The sequence below is a fragment of the Aptenodytes forsteri genome, unplaced genomic scaffold (genome assembly GCF_000699145.1).
Source record: "Aptenodytes forsteri isolate BGI_AS27 unplaced genomic scaffold, ASM69914v1 Scaffold166, whole genome shotgun sequence".
NCBI classification, from domain to species: domain Eukaryota; kingdom Metazoa; phylum Chordata; class Aves; order Sphenisciformes; family Spheniscidae; genus Aptenodytes; species Aptenodytes forsteri.
The window spans coordinates 9,177,465-9,195,015 of NW_008796110.1; the positions used below are offsets into that span (position 1 = coordinate 9,177,465).

General features: G+C 40.2%; 1 protein-coding gene across 1 annotated transcript in view; it reads right to left on the minus strand.

Annotated features, from left to right (window-relative positions):
• Positions 1-17,551, minus strand: part of ZNF277 (zinc finger protein 277) — a 60,085-nt gene that overhangs the window by 26,894 nt on the left and 15,640 nt on the right. Inside the window, exons 2-4 of the mRNA XM_009286834.2 lie at positions 11,566-11,780; positions 8,264-8,352; positions 6,186-6,268 (exon numbers count right to left, since the gene is read on the minus strand). Of these exons, the coding sequence (XP_009285109.2) occupies positions 6,186-6,268; positions 8,264-8,352; positions 11,566-11,780 (387 nt within the window). The remainder of the gene's footprint in view (positions 1-6,185; positions 6,269-8,263; positions 8,353-11,565; positions 11,781-17,551) is intronic.

Sequence of the window (17,551 nt, forward strand, 5' to 3'; positions counted from 1 at the left end):
CCATACCATATGATGTCATGCTCAGTATATAAGCTGGGGGGAGTTGGCCGGGGGGCAGCGACCGCTGGTTGGGGTCTGGCTGGGCATCAGTCGGCGGGTACTGAGCAATTGCATTGTGCATCACTTGCTTTGTATATTCTTCTATTCTTATTCTTATTCTACTTTATTTCAACTATTAAACTGTTCTTATCTCAACCCATGAGTTTTCTCACTTTTACTCTTCTGATTCTCTCCCCCATCCCACCGGGGCTGGGGGGGTGAGCGAGCGGCTGTGGGGGGGTCCGGTGCTGGGTGAGGGTAAAACTCGGCAGTCACAAGCAGAGCCCCACTGGCTAGACAGACAGACTGGCACGTCAAAGACTAGTCACTAAGGAATGAAGGTTGGTGGCATTAGAGACCCACTTCCAAACAGAGCCCCACTGGCTAGACAGACAGACTGGCACGTCAAAGACTAGTCACTAAGGAATGAAGGTTGGTGGCATTAGAGACCCACTTCTGGGACAGAGAACAGAGGAAAGCAATGGGGCAGTACCTACTATCTTCCAAGAGATGCTGTCTATCTGGAGATGAAACTGAGAGTACTCCACTTCATCTGGTACAGGCTGATCACCCAAGTGGGCATTCCTGACTTTTTACTAGATGCTCAGATAAGATGTTACTACAAAATGCTGTGAACAAGAATGAAGTAGGAAAAGGAACGGGTAGCATTTTCCTGAATCTTTTCGTTTGAGTTCAAGGCACAGGCATAGATCAACATCTTCTGGAGAGGAATATATAGTTATGGAAACAGTGACAAAATAGGGAGCACTTAAGAATATCGTCATATGGCTGAGGAAACAAAGGCTACCAATGAGGCCCCTGACAAAGAAGAGAAAGAGCATCTTACGACATCAACTTGTCAGCTAAGTGGGGAGACTTTAAACTAGGTTTGAAAGGACAGCAACAAAAAACCCAGAGAGAAATAAGAGTTGTGACCAACTGGAAAAACAGGAAGTTGGGAAGAAAATGGTGGTGGTGAGGGGGAAAGGATGTGAGAAGGAGGACAAGCTAGACAATCTGCTGAACCACAGATCCTAGGCAGACTGAATGAGTACAAAGACCAAACTATAACTTACCTGGCATTATAATGAATGGGCAAAAGTCTCAGGATTGTAATACGAGTGTTATAAATTTATTGTGAAACCTCTGAGGTGCATTCTCCTGACTCTTACTTTGTATGGCAAGTTGCCTCTTAGGAATAGAGAAAATGTTTTTCTCTGTACCTTATACTTGATTCCAGCCTAGTCTGCAGAGCTTGAGTTCGAAGTGAACAGTGGGAATAACTAACTGGGATGACTATAAAGGATTGTTCCCCTAGCTGTCTGTCCCACTTGCTCTTAGATTCTTCCTCTCTTTCCTATCACTCCTCTTCTTGAGTTGACTCAGCTACTGAAGGGATACAGGCTAGAACCTGCACTTGAAGAGGCTGTAATCAATGACAGGTCAGACGAGTCAGGCTTTGAAAGGTAGTGACACTGACATAGAAGACATACTTATAGCTTGTTCAGGAGGCTGAGTCAATTAAAAAAGGGAGGAAAAGTTTCATGATATGATGAAAACTAAGTAACTGTGCAAAGATGTATGAAAAGAAAGAGGGTTGAAATTACAGTAGACATGTACCACCACAGGCTGCCAAGCTGAAGCATGAGAAAGGTGAAGTTTGTCTGAACTAAGACAACCAAAAGAAGATGGAGACAGGCTAACACAGTAAAATGGAATAGCAAAAACCAACCTCCCCCTGCCCCCAAATACATTAGAAATAAACAGCAAAGAAAAGCAGACATCCATCACTTAATGTAGGAATAGACCAAACACAGCCAAAGAGGAATGCTTGCAATATTCAGGGCTTCAGTCTTTGCAGGAAAGGTTAATTATGCAACAACCATTAATGAAATGCATTTAAAACAAAAGAACTGAGACCAGAAAAGGGTAAGAAAGGGTTAATAGTTGGATGTTATACGCATTCAAATCTGACAGAATTTACCCAAGAGTCATTACGGAATTAGATAAAACAATTTCTGACCATTAGTGTGACAAGTCTTCAAAAACCCATGGAGGATGGGCAAGGTTCCAGAGTGCTTAAGAAAAGCAATTAAATACCAAACATAGGTAAAGAAGGACCTGTAGAATTTCAGATGTAGGTATTAACATGCTGACATTATTAGCTACTCTGTAAGCACTTCCAATGTTGCATTACGCTAAATCAGGCTAGCATCTCAATCCCTTCCAGTGCACAGATTCAACTTCTTGAACCTTGTCTCGGCTTAAGCTTGTGACAAACTAGGGAACATACAGCTGGGAAGCCAGTATAGCTGAGTCCCTCTTCCAGTTTTGGTGAAGACTCCTCTTCAGGATCTATTTACCCTGAGTAAAGAGTGAAGGTGAAGAGTAGCCTCTTCACCTAAAACTACCAGTCACATGACAGGAGAATAGCTGTAAACATGACAGCAAGATAAGGTCAATGCTGTGGTAGGAAGTGTGTATTTTCAAAAAATAGGTTTGGGGGTTTTATCTTTTTTAGAAAAATCTTAAAGATAAGCCCAAGTGGCTTATACTGACACTGCCCCTCCTAGTATCTCGAGTTTTGCTGCCAGGACTTCCTTGCCTGGTACTGCTTCACAACTACGAATTGTCAAGACTGTTTTTCCAAAAGACCATATCTGTTTTGTATTACACAGCCTTGTCAGCTATTTCAGCAAGCTGTGCTCTCTAACCTAGTTCAGGCTCATTCCTTGGCCTCTCTCAATACATCACAGTCACCATAATGTCTCTGCACGACATCCACCTTGGCTAGCTCCCCTGCTGCAATACAGCCTGAAATATTCCTAAACTGGAGTCTCAAAAATGCAAAATGAAATGCTTCAGCTAGCACATTTTAAAGACAACATTTGTCCTTGTTTGGGCTTGCTGTTGGAGACAGCAGTTAGGATTCAAAGGCTGCAGAAAAATCACCAAAAGTTGTATAGTTCTGGTCTTTATTCTGCGTAACTCACATGAGCCCATTTGCCAGCTCACTCTTAATTGCTGGACTTGTCTGGAGGTAAAAGACTTTGCAAAGCAAAATAACTATTTAACTTGCAAGTCAACACTCAGATTGCAGCAAAAGGAAATGAAAAAATAAACAGACTTTATTGCTGTAACTAAAGTGGTGACTCCATTAGCCCCAACTACAGCTGCAGCTTGATTTCACGAGATCCTTCTGCAAAAACTGAAGATACAATTCTGATATTTAAAACACTGTTAATAGCAAAGGCTATTTCATACCATAGTAGGAATGCATACCTCCTTCTTTTCTAACTTAATTACTCTGTAAACAAAACCAGCACTTGCTTTGGGCTAAATCCTGCAGTCTTTTCTGAATTTGAGGAAATGTCTATTTGCAGAAGAGATGAGACGGCTCACCTGCAAACAGACTCCGCACTCCCTTAACACTGACAGCAGAAAGAAGGCCTGGTTGGAATAGGACTGCATAGCACAAAACACCACAAAACCAGAAACAAATGCCCTTTAAAAGAAGAGAAAGTACAGTCCAGTGTGCAGCAGCCAGGAGTTACTATTACAATAGAGAGTTCTATGAAAACATTAGCTGCATGCTCAATCACGACCCTCTTTCCTTCCTCAAAGCCACAAACAACATCATAAATGCTTGGGAAATGAACAACATTATGACACTGCATGCCCACATGCAATATTCAAGATGTCTTTCATAACCTCAGAGGGATTATAGGAAACTGGAAAAGGTACAGAGAAGTGCAACAACGATGCACAGTGAAGAACCACCAAATAGACAGCATCCTCAACCTCAAATCACTGAATCATTGAGGTTGCAAAGGACCTCTTGAGAGCAACTAGTCCAACCCCCGTGCCCAAGCAGGGTCACCTAGAGCTGGTGTCCCAGGACTGTGTCTAGCTGTGTTCTGAATATCTCCACAGATGAAAACTCTACAACCTCTCTGGGCAACTTGTTCTAGTGTTTGACCACCCTTACAGTAAAAAAGTGTTTTCTTGTTTTCAGAAGGAATTTCCTGATTTTTAATTCATGCCCATTGCCTCTTGTCCTGTTGGTGGGCACTACTGAGAAGAATCTGATTCCCTCTTCTTCATTCCTATCAAGTATTTATACACATTGATAAGATGCCCCCCTGAGCCTTGTATTCCAGGCTTAACAGTCCAAGCTCTCTCAGCCTCTTCTTGTACGAAGGATGTTGCAGTCCCTTAATGATCTTTGTGACCCTGCGCTGGACTTGCTCAAGTAAGCCCGTATCTTTCTTGTACTGGGGAGCCCAGCACTGGACCCAGCACTCCAGGTGGCTTCACTAGTGCTGAGTAGAGGGGAAGGATCACCTCTAAGTGTGAGGTGACAGGTTCAAAAGGACCAAATAGATGTTTCTCTCCCAGTGTGTAGTTAAGCTGTGCAACTCACTGCTGCAGGAACTTGTGGATACTGGAAGTTTGTGTGGGTTCAGAGTTGGAGGTTCATGAAAGAAAAATCTGTTGTGTTAATAAACACATACAATGTTGCTGAATTAGGAAATTCTTGAGCTGCCAATTGCTGGAGACTAGGAGAATATTTTGAGAAAGAATCACCACCAGATCAGAAGAAGGCAAATACCATAGACACTTTGCTGCTGTCAAGGATAAGATACTGATCTAGACAAGCCCTTTTTACTGATCCAGGATGGCTTCTCTTATGATGAATTGGAAGAGTAGCATGCTAGGCATGAGTGTATCAGCTGCTTTTTTCTGAGTCCATGCCAATCCAATGGACCTACACAGGAAAGAAGATTTCAGCTGAGGCAACTCCAACTCCATGGGAAATCCTCAGTGGCAGAACTACCACAATTCTCCTTTGCAGGAGGTGGGATCCTATGGAGAGCTGTGTAAGACTTGTACATAGTCCACAGGCTCTGGGGATTCACTAGTCAAGTGCCGCGAGTGGCAGAACATTACTTTAGCCAGCAAACTGAAACAGCACTCACAGGGTAGTTGAATCAAATGGATTTCGCCTGCCAATCCCAATTTTCCTGGGGAATAGAATTTGTTTTTTGTAAGCATCTCCTTCGTTCTGAATGCTTATGATTTAAGGTGTTGTTGCATGCTGTGTATGTGCAGACTTGTAATGGAAACATAACAGAAGAAACAGCATAACAAAGGGTTAAAAGGCCTGTGTTGACAATTCCCAGGACATAGCTGCCAGCAGTAAACTGAGGAAGGTATTTACGTAAAGACCATAAGGCCTACACTCTTAACACCTCACAGTACAGATGACTTGCCAGCAGAAGACCCTGCATCCTAACATGAGGAGACTGGCAACAACGCTGCTATGTATCACGTAACATTCATTTTTAAATTAGCCCAACAGCAAAAACAGACTACAGATGTGTATTTCAAACAAGACAACAACAAAAAAACCCCAGTGGTCAGCAACCTGGACTAAGACTCATGAAGGTGAAGTCAGCAAGAGCTTAACATGAAGGACCACCCATTCAGAACTGACAACTCCTAAAAGATATGAGAGGTCCGTCCAAAGTACTAGGTTGCCATCACCAAGCAAGGAGAACCAGAGCCGTTCATGAGGACTCAGGAGCTGGCATTTCTTGTCCTTTGCATCTCACAGAAACAACACTGGTCAGACTTCCCCCACTCACGCACCGTGGTGCTTGTGAGTGTGTGAGTGTGAATTAAGGAAACCTGGGTAAGAGAGTGTGAATGCACAAAAATAACTTGCTTGAAGATTTTGTAAATAGGTATCACCTTCCCTTTTCACAATTTCACACACAGAGTTTTATTTTGCTAATTTCCCTACATGTATATTATTACGCAAAAGGTAGTGTGTCAATGCATTGCAGATTCTTACAAGAAGAAAAATGTTCAGCACACTCAGCCTTTTTCAGTGCTCTGGGCGTATTTTCCACTCGTGTGGAACACTGACACACAACCTGTAAATTTATTCCAAGGAAAAATCTATAAAAAAGGAGTTTGTGTATGTTTGTGCAGCAGCTAGGGAAATGAGCTTAAAAAATATAAACAATCAGAATTTTGCAGTCTAGCAAAAAATGCTTTCACTTTAAAATGCCCACTAAGTTACCATATATCACGCTATGGAACCGTTTACCTCAAAAAATGAAACAACAGTAATTTCTTACCAGTCTCTTTTGCTGAAGCTGTTCTCTAAGTAATCTGTCTTCTGGTAAAACATCACACAGAAGAAAATAATTGTCCTGTTCTTCTGTTAAGAGATTAGGAATTGTGGGTAAGGGATGGGAAGTTGCAGCTGCTTTGAATATTTCTGGCACATAATTTGCTAAACCTTTGGAATGTGTTAAAAATGTAAGACTGTTTTTTTAATCTATAAAAGTCAGTTATTTTAATTTCATAATTTAATGAAACATGCTTAAATATTTGTATATACATATTTATAAGACCTTTACATCATTTATATTGCAGTACAAAGACCAAAGTCTTGCATAGGTTATCCCTTCTACCAGCTTTATTCTTTTTTATGATGGTTCTTCTGGAGTCATAAAGCAATTTTAATCATTTATATTGGTTACAGTATAAAGTCAGCATGAAAGAAACATGAAATCACCTTTAATTCTATCTTGCATGTGGGATTTTCCATTATTTCCCTAAGTAATTGTCAGTTTTCAGTAGCTATCATCATTTGGTATACCCTCTCCTCACCCTGACTGATCACATTACCTTTTACCATCAGATCTTGTTCCATCTGGAGATATGCACCACAACTGTTTAGTAACACACATTGAGACTTGCCTAATTTACATTTCTACTTATATGTTTTTCCCACATTTTGTTTACAAACCTTTTTACTATTTATGTTCATATCCAATTTAATAGTAAAACAAATCTTATTCAAATGAATTACCTTACAATTACTCAGCATGTAAGAAAATATAAAAACACTTACAAAAATATTTTGCATTTGAAAGTTACTCATTCATTAATCAAAGGGTTATGTGGTTGGTGAACTTAAGTGACCATTATTAAGTCTTTTACAATTTTAAACTTGCTAGATTTCAGCCTTTCCCATCTTTTCATACGGAAGCCTGTGTGAAGAAGAGAAACCCCCTGATTTCGGAGCTATCAAATTTGAAGGAGATAGCCATTAAAATTAACAAATTTGTTAACAAACAAACAGCGCAGTATTCTTATTGTCCTCTGGAAGGGCTATTGATGGTTTATAATTCTGGCAAGCTCTGGCATTCAGGCACTTGATTTGCAATTTTCAATCTGAGTGGTAAGTGTTAAAATTTCAGAAGCAAAAACATACATATGTAAGAGAATTGCAATTATGGTCTTTGGAGTGATTTTCATGTTTTCTAGGACTATTTTTCTTAAAATTAATTTGAATAATTAAACCAATTTATTTTCATCCATTTTGTACTCAGTTTTCACCTTCCACCCATCTCTGACACTGGCTGCATGCATTTCTTCCTCTCTTTTAAGCTCTCCATGGAGAATTAAAGATGCAGAAAAGACCTAACGATCTCTTATCTGCTTTTAGGTAAATTACATTTTTCTGTTAGAAAAAGGGAAGCCAAAGAAATGCATCAGCTACTTCTGAGAAAAACACTTCCTTCGCACAGTCATCACTGTCCTTATGATGGAATGTCCCACTGCGCCAACGCAGCAGAACAGTGAAGTATGGTCTTTGGTCTTGTGTTGAAGCCCAGAAAATGGCAGTCTTTGTACCCTTACCGTGAAGATATTGTCTCCTAATACTGTTGGGGCAGTAAGCACTGTGGCATGGGAAAGGAAGGGCGATTGTGGCCCCAATGTCCAGGAAAAATTAGTGTCATCAGTGGGGGTGGTGGACAGGGTGAAGTCGGAAAAGACAGCTCACTGGGAATGTTTCTCCACATTTCTGGAAGGACTGTCACCAACTATTTATGCAGTGGGTACCAAAGCTTCCACAGCCACGATGTAAGCAGCACTGCTTCTAGGCCTTGATTTGCAACCGGCCCTAATTCGGCAGCGCATTTAAGCATGTATTGAGCTCATCCTCACTCAGCACAGTGCTGAAGCACGTGTTGCAATCCTTGGAAAAGGTAAGTTTAAATACGTGGTTAAGAGTTAAACATTACTTCTGCGGTTTTCTGACCTAGTGTCAGATTACATGACACTTGGCTGATCAAAGCAGCAGTATATGCCAGAAATTATCACATGACCTGGCCAACAGAGAGTAAGCAAGCAGCATACTTACCTAATGGAGCTTCCGAATTTGTTCTTATCACACTACAAAAGTCTGTGATGGGCTGTTCTGCAAATCTCTTCTTCCAGTACAAGATGTATCTTTAAAAACAAGGGGGAGATGATTAGTGAAAAAGGAAACATCAAAAAAAGTTTAATAAACAGTTGATCGTCTCTTGGTTTTTCCATCCTCTAAATTCTTTACAGTGTTTTGTGTTTTTTTTTTAATTCCTGTCTCTGTTTTTTCTTCCTTTAATCTAGCTTTCCAATTCATTAAATTCATTCAGCTTCATTAAAACTGGGTTTAACCATCCTGTCAAAGTGAAGAACTCAATAAGACTTGCATACTCAAGAAGAACTCAGTAAGATTTGCATTAAGCTTTACATAAACACTGTGACCTATTCACATCTTCAGACAGAAGTGCCACTCAGATGCATCTTTACCGAAAAGATATACTACAGAGTACTCTCAAATTCCCAAAATATTGTGGTCTGTGTTCTGCAAGATGCAGACAGCAATCTGAAACTCGGTAGAAACACCAACTTGTCAAAAGTGAGGTTTTGGCAGGTCTCCTGTGGAGTTACAGTGAAAGCTGTAGCTTGGCAGACAACTAGAAAGACAGAAAAATGAAGTCCCCAAACACCTGGGGGTGGGATAGCAGACAGAACACGGAAAGCCCTAAACACATCTTAAAGATTTAACCCATCAACTACAGTTGTTTAGAAACACTCTTGTACTATCATTGTATTATAGCAGCATTAACAGACCCCAACTGAGATTAGGTTCCCACTGAACTAGAAGCCACTGTCTAACCAAGAAGAAATCATCACCTTCAATTATATGATGAAGGGAACCAAGCAATCCTTGTGCTAATTATTCAGAATCTTACTATAAAAAACTAATCTGAAAATGCTTAAGTGCATGTTTATATTTATACTTATGACTCATGTGTGTGATATAAATCATGTGAGAGTCGGTAAGGTAAAGGCTAACTATTCAATGGCAGGTTTTTATTGACATGCCATCAAATTAGGAAAAGAATCACAAAAAATCAGGTATGACTATTATGAGGACATTCCTAAATAGTTGCAGCTTTTAATACTTGTGCAATCTAAAAGTTTACTTGCCACAGCTATCACATCCCATGTTGGTTCATATTACCTCTATTTACCATCTATCTTACTATATGAGGACTTTAACTGCAGCAGCCAAGGAATCAGCACATACTTGTTTCTGCTAACTTTGACATGGAGAGGATTAACCTCCGGTAAAGCAGACAGCTAAGCACAGTGAAGACAGCATGCACGGCTGAAGCTCATTCAGAGGCATCATTAGATGTCAGTGAGTGAGAGGTGAGTGTTTTGTTGCCCCCCACTTACTCCACCGCTTATAATGCACAGGGAAACAGCCTTGCTGCTACACAGAACAGCGAGTCTTCCAGAATAAGTCAGCCTCGAGCTTTTAGGACATAAATGTGCAAATGAAGGGATTTCAAGATGTCATTTCATCTGTCCCCTGCACTGAAATAAATGAACACACAGACAAACTCACCTAACCATAACTGTGCCATGAAGCTTACTGTTAAGGGATTTTGTATCATAAGACTTAACCCAAATAATCAATGATCAAATAAAGCCAATGCCTTGTCATACTTCCAGGGAGAGAGAACGAGTGATCAGTGTCCATGAATGATCATGTCCAGTCATGCAGCGGAAGCTTATTCCCCTTATCTCTTCCTCTTGCCCTAATGCCAACTTATCTTTATTCTTCCAAGTTAAAAAAAAAAAAGTTTTCCATTAGCATTGCTCTTCTCTGGATTCTCCACTTCTTGTAGTTCTGTCAAGAAATGTATTCCTATGACTGACTGTAACTCATTGATAAGTATAAAACCCCCCCTATTTTTTCATAGCTGTTTCCCTGTATTTTCCACACTTCAGTTTAACACCTCAGACTATACTTCCTTTTTTTGTGCATAGCATTAGACTATTTTACTGATATTCAGTACAGTAAATAAGAGAAGGCACACTTCAGAGTAACAACTCCATCATTTCACATCCTGGGGCCACTTTCTATAAGATTTGCCTACCTTCCAATTGCATTAGCAGCAAAAAGAATCTTAATGGACATTTTCTTGAAAAGGTGATTTTAAAATACATTTCTATTAACATAGAATAATCCCCCAAGCACACTTAAACTGGTGGTCCATGACTGAGCAGCTCTGATCCCTTTGTTTATCTCAGGAAACTAGCATTATCTCCAAAGAACACTGTATTCTTATTCTGCCGACTTTCAGCATAAAACCAAACAAAAACAAGTATCAGTTTTCAATTTTAAGCAACGTTAAGCTCATACATCTGAATAAGGATTTATATGGCTTACATTTCTCTTCCTAAATTTCATCTTAATATTTCTTTTTTTTTGTATCTTGATAGACACAAGTTACCAGCTTTGGCTGAGTAACTAATCACAGAAGACCTACCAGAAAACTCCTTTTAGTTGAGAAATTATCCAGCTAACATTTAAACACTGCAACAGAACTATCTACAAACTGGCAGGTACTGTCTAGCCTACTGCCTGGCCCATACATAGCTGTGTGCGAAAGCAAAATGCCAAGCAAGCGCCTAGCCTCTGAAGTTACAAGCCAGCTGGGGCCATGCCAGCTACTGGAGGAAGTTAAGAGAGAAAGCCAAATGCGACCCTGCTGAGATGATCAATGACACAGCTGTAGAAGGAGTCACAGTTGTATGTAGATCACAGTACTGTAAAGTATAGTTAAGGATTAAATGTGATTTCTATGGGGAAATACTGGCATCCTTAAAATAGGGCAAATGAATTTCATCCCAGAATGTGAGAGATCCTGTACTGAGCAGCTTCTGTGTACAATACACAGCTTTAGGACATCGTACAGTGGTAGAAATAGTCTTGTCCTATACGAATAAAACCCAAAATTAGGACAGTTGATTGTCTAGAATGTGCTTTACAAAATAAACAGCTTTTTAGCTTGTACGCAGCTTCTTGATTAGTGACAGGACCTGAGAAGTCCCTAGGATATGTCAAAGAATGTCTAACACAGGAATTGCCCTGTATTCTAATATCGAGTCCCCTGGTCCCAGCAACATCTAGGGGCTGGGGAGTGGGAGGGGAATGGGAAAACAACCTTACAATCTAGCAACAAAAAGCTCATCAAGAAAGTAATAAAAATACTCCCACAACACCCCACTGCTTTTTAAAGTATTTTAAAAAGGTGATCTCTAGTTTTCTGAAGCTTTCTATAATATCACATACACACTCATTTTAAACAATAAACCCCTTACCTTCTAAAATCTGCAACCAGTTTCACATCGGCTATGACAAGCTTGTGTTCAATAATCATGTGCTTCAGGAGCTGGTTTTGCTCTGCTAAGAGATAGCATTCTTTGCAGAAAATACAAGGCACATAGGGAGAACTTTCTACAGCAGCACCACCACCTGGACTTTCTGGCAGAGACAGAGGCTCCAAAATACACTCTGTATCTAAAATAAATAAAAAGAATAATTAATTTTGACTAAGTGAATAAATCTACATCACTTGGAGTACTTTTAGGCAGTAGATGTAAAACTTGTTTTGTTGGGTCCCAGTTTTGTTGCATGAATCACTCCAGCAACAAGGTGCTTGGAAACAAGTTGACTGCATTATTTCCAAGAAGGACAGTGGGAGGTTAGCACAGGACAGTTCTCAAGTATTTGCTCCAACTGAAACTCCCAGCTGACACCAAGTCAAACAGACACAAGTGCTCTGCTTATTACTAAAGGAAGTTTTATGATGAGAAATCTACTTTTCTTCCTCCCACTACCTAGTCTACCTGTTGATATGAATGAAGCTACCCTCTTTGCCACATTCTTCATACTATCAGGAAGGCTTTAGACTGTATAGCACAAACTGTTTTGTATGATGATTTCTCCTAATTATACTTCTATTTAGTGCACAATACTTCTATCATTTTCTGATTGACTCTTGAAGGTCTGTATGCATTTGTCTGGCCTTTGTTTTTCCCATTAGCATCTCACTTACTATTCTGTGACAAAGGAAAAGACTATTCTTGATAAAGATTACTGCCACATGGCAGCTTATGCCCACTGAAACATTTCCTAACTGTACAGATGTTGAGGAGGGGCCAGCTATGCCCCATGTGGAAAGGTCAATGGCCCGTGTTTGTACTATACTGCACCAGCCAGACATAGGTTGCTCAAATGACAGCACACACAGGTGAGTCACTTGCTGATGTTCTCCAGGTTCGCTGCTGTTTGTAGTTCAAGAAGTGGGTGGATTGCACAGTACTGCAGTGGTATTGCAAACAAGCAGACTGAGCCAGGGTATATGTGTGTCCCCCATTTAAACAATAGCAGTGTAAATTCATAAGCTCTTCCACTGGTATAAATTAATAGAATTCATTAAGAAACACTGTGTGACCAACAGATTTCAACAGCTGGCCCCATTAGCCTAACCAAATTCCAGTTGTCCAGAAATAAACCATGGTATTCATTTTCCAAACAAATCATATCTCAGTCTTTGGTAAGGGTTTATCTTGGAAGCAAATGCCAATTTCAGTATGTATCTTTGATTTTAGCTACATCGATTTTGGATAGCAAAAGGAGAGTAAAAGCAAACAGAAAAAGCTCCCCAATAGTTCCTGCACTCTCAGGATGAAAACTGAAAAGAAAACATCATGGGTCTCCTTGATTCTTGTGATATGAAGTTAATTTGTGCAGCAGGAGAATAAACTCCATGCCTCCAGATTCCTGCAGTGACATGAACACCTCTGTAAAGAAATGAAATTTCACAGACTCACAGAATGGCTGAGATCGAAAGGGACCCCTGGAGTTCATCTGGTCCAATCCCCCTGCTCAAGCAGGGCCACCTAGAGCCAGCTGCCCAGGACCATGTCCAGACGGCTTTTGAGTATCTCCAAGGATGGAGACTCCACAGCCTCCTTGTGCTGTGTGCTGTCACAGTGAAAAAGGTGTTTCCTGATGTTCAGACAGAACCCCCTGGGTTTTGTTTTTTGAAGATATCAAAAGAATTAAGAAAAAGGCCTTCTCCCAAGCCTATTATTTTGTCACACAGGAATTTTAAAATGTGTAAGGTTAAAGGAAGTTTAATTAACAATATTTATCAGATAGAAGAATCAATGTATGACAATTTTCACCCTACAAAATTCACATGTATGTATTATATATTGGCAAGCACACCAAATCTGACAATTGGATAACTTGTCCACATGGAAAACTTGAAAAATAATTTTAAAAATCATAGCCATTTAGCTTTTTTTCCTAGGAAAATAAGCTAATGAAGTAATGCTCCTCTCCATCCTCTGCCAAGACTTTGAAATAACCAAAGAAGGGCTGCAGTTGCAGAGATAGGCCTGGGAAATTCCTAAAAGTTCTGTGATAAATTTCAGGTAAAGGAAGAGGGATGGAGAGGGGAAAAGGACTCTGCACATGCTGTTCAGCAGCGGCTGGCCCGCCAGTGTGGACAAGTAGTGCTCCAGAGCAGGCACAGCGTGTGCCGATGGCTGCCGGATGAGGGTGCTGCAGGGGACAGAGGGTAAGCTGGAGCTACTGGGAGCCACAGGTGGGAAAGGGTACAAAACCATAGTAAATACAGCTTCATCAGTTCCATACCGCTCCTGGAACAACATATCTGCCCTGCACAACTGTTGAGGCTTCTACTTACGACATTTGAAAAATAAAACTTCCTGGAAAGGCAGTGACTTGGCTGAAGACTGATGGTCAGGTTACACTGAATTCAGTTTATCCCATAAAACTAAGCAGCGCGGAGAGATGGCAGCACACAGAGCATGGCATTACCTGGAGCAATACAACTGCTGTTAACAATCGAACATTTTTCCTCTCGTAATTTTACCTGCACTTCAGCCCATTCCCTTCCCCCAGACATTTCTTTATTAAACTGGCATTATATAAATTGTTCCATTTTTTCCTACTTTAAGAACAGCAGCTGCTACACTAAGTGCTAGAGCAATTCTCATGAAAGGGTCAGCTCTCCCAAGCAAAACTGATGTTACCTGCAAGACTCTAGGTTTGTGCATTCTTACAGTCAGTATTAGTTTGTAGCCTGAAGAATCATTAAAACATGTTTACTGAGAAAAGTAGAGCAACTTAATTTCCTTTGCAATTGCTGACTCTCACTGATGCCAAAAGAACTAAGAAGACACTCTGTCAGCCAGTTCAGCTGTGCCCAGTAAGCAGCTACACTGCTTTTTGTTCATTTTTGGTTTAGGTCTCTTGCAATGACCTATTTAAACATTTAGAAGTCCAAATAAACAAGTGCCTATCTGCATCAACAAACCAACTTGCAAAAGGTAGGTGTGTGTGGCATGAACTGCTACTCAACTTAGACAAGGAGCCGATACAGTTATTTAGCACGAGTACTCGGGAATAGCAATTGTTTGGGTTGGAAGAACAGAGCTGTTAATCTTTAATTGTAGCGGTGAGTTGCAGGAAGGATCAAACTGGGGTGAAGATTTTTTTGCTGCCTTTTTTGCTGCCCAAAGAGAGTAGCTAATACTAAAAGAGAAGAACTTAAATAGAGACTACTGGAGCAGTGTGGCAATTGCAGAAGCTTATGCAATTTATTTCAAAGGCACTTAAAGGAGGAGGTGAGGGAAAAAAGAATCCATGAAAATATCTTTGTGCTCATCTGCTGCAAAAAACACTGAACAAGAGAATAAATGCACAGAGCTGAACAAAGATGCACAGCCTTTAGCGTAGCACTTAATGGACTAACACATAACACAAACATCAAAATAGTACAAATAAAGCTAAGCATATTATTGAAATCTCCGCAAAAGCAGCTAATTTTGATGCTATATTTGGAGCAGAGTGGCCACAGGTACTGAAGAAAAGCTGTTAACTACAGCACACCTAAGGGCTAACAGGGAAATAAAAACACTCAGATCGAGTTCTTGGACTCCACCAGGACTCCCACATGCAGAGGCACTTGAAAATGAGGGAAAAGCAGCGAGCTTTTCTCTTAAAATCTACTGCCACAAGAATGACTTCACAGGGTCAGATTAAACATCCGTCTAGTGCAAGTGCCCTGGCTGACAGTGGCAAGAAGCAATTACCTAGCGTAATAAAAGCGTATAAAAATAGGGTAAACAAACAGTAATCACACAAATAGCATAGTCTTCCAGAAATCTGAGGGTGGAGAGTTTAAGTCACAGGCTGTACCTGTACCTCAGTTTAGCAGCATTTTATGGCTTTCTTTTTTCCATGGATTTGTTTCAGCACTGTTTGAAATTGTCGGTCTTTAACACCTACAAAAACCTGCAGCAACATTTCACGTTCTCCTAACAGTCCTTCATTCCTTGTTGCCATTGTTCAGCTCTTGACTAGGTCTACTCTACCCTTCTTCATGTGCTGAGGTGGGGGCTGGTTTGAAAATGCCCCAAGTGTGGAAGAAAATGGATTTCTAAATCAGTGCAGTTTTTCCTCAATCTCTTCTCTATTTCTTTTTTATTCCTAGCACTTTGCTTGCTTTTAGGATCATTGAATTAACCACTGAATTATATTCAGTGATTTCAAAGTCTCAGAGAGTTGTGAATCAGGTGTTAATGTACAAGACAGTGGACATACTCTTTGTGTTCACTCCCATGTGTGCTACTCTGCATTTGTTAACACTGAATAGCACTTTTTTTTGTCCAGTTCACTCAAATACCATGAGATTCTTCTGCAATGCTTCAGTTGGCCATCCTGCTTACCCCTTGGGAAAAAAAAAAAGTGTATTAACAGCAAAATTTACCACCTAACCCCCTTCCTATTTGTGTCTGTGGTGAACAGCACAGGAGACCTAGCTCCCTATGAGAACAGGGTCCTATAAAAACCATCCATTAAGTTTCTGCCAAATCATCCTGTCAGCACTTGAGTTTTCCTCCTCGGCCTAGTGGAAAAACAGCACGACTGTTATGCAAAGAGATATCCCAAAGGCTTCACAGAAAGCCCACCGAACTCAGGAACTAAGAAAATCCCTCTCTCATTCACAGAATTGACAGTTGACATCATGTTGTTCAACCTTTAACAGGACAGATAAAATTGTGGTCTTTTACAGCTAATTCAGAGCTAAAAAATGTAGATTAGTATAAAGAAGAGACTAGAGGACTATATTCTTTGAAAACAAAGACTAAAAAGTATACCCAGTTCTTCAGGGGAAAATAAAATTAATAATTTGAAGACATTTGACAACAAGATGATATAGAAAATGATTTGGATTACACAAATTACTTTCAAAACTAGAATAAGCACTATTTTTTGTTATAAGCACCCATAGGATACCTAGTGCAATGGAAACCTGATCCCTGCACCAGAACTCTACACACCATTACAACACTGATAAAAGAAAATGATAAAAGAAAAAGGCTGCCTGTTATACAAATTATATGGCTTTATTTTATTTTAAGTGTTGTTATAATATGGACTGGTTAAACTTCACAGTTAATGAAGCAACAGGCTGAAAATGGATTCATTTTCCTTACTGGAACATTTTATTTTCAAATACAATTGTTCTCAACTCAAAACTAATGTCAGTTTGCACATTAAGTAAACGTTACACCCACACAGTTATAATACAGACTATAACAGTATAGGCAATGTACTCTACCTGCACAATCACACATGCAATTATCACGAAGCAATATGCGTGTAATTTTATGGCCAATACAATAGATGTAAGTATCAGAAAGAAAAGGAAGGAAAGATTCGGCATCTGAAGGTGAGCTGTGAAAGGCAAAATTCTCAGAGATGGTTTAGCCAGTGTGACAGCTTGCTGCCGCCAAGAAGCGAAGGCATGTCTTGTTACCCTGTCTTTATCCACCTTATCCTACCACTCCTAACCATCTACTATTGATTGCCCTTCTGCTTGTGCTGGCTCCTGTGCTTGCCAAATCCTTTGATGAGTTGATTCAGCTCTTTAACCAGACAGAACTACTCACTTGTTTCTTTTTGCTCAATAATGTTGAAAATGTTCACAGAGGAGTCCACCAAGTGCAAGAGCAAACTAAGGAGGGCACAGCGAGAAGCAGCAAGATGAAACAGGACCTTCCTCTTCTCATGTCAGCTTCCTCCTCTCTTCTCAGCTTAACAGCCTCAGCTGCTTCATGTAATTTTACCATAAAAGCATGCCTTACAAAGTGTGCAAGGTTCCTTCAAAAGCATTACACACAAAGGAAAAGAAAACAGTAAGATTTTATCACTGTGCTTTCTAACAAGGACATCCAGCACTGGCTTCAGTTCACAAAACCTACT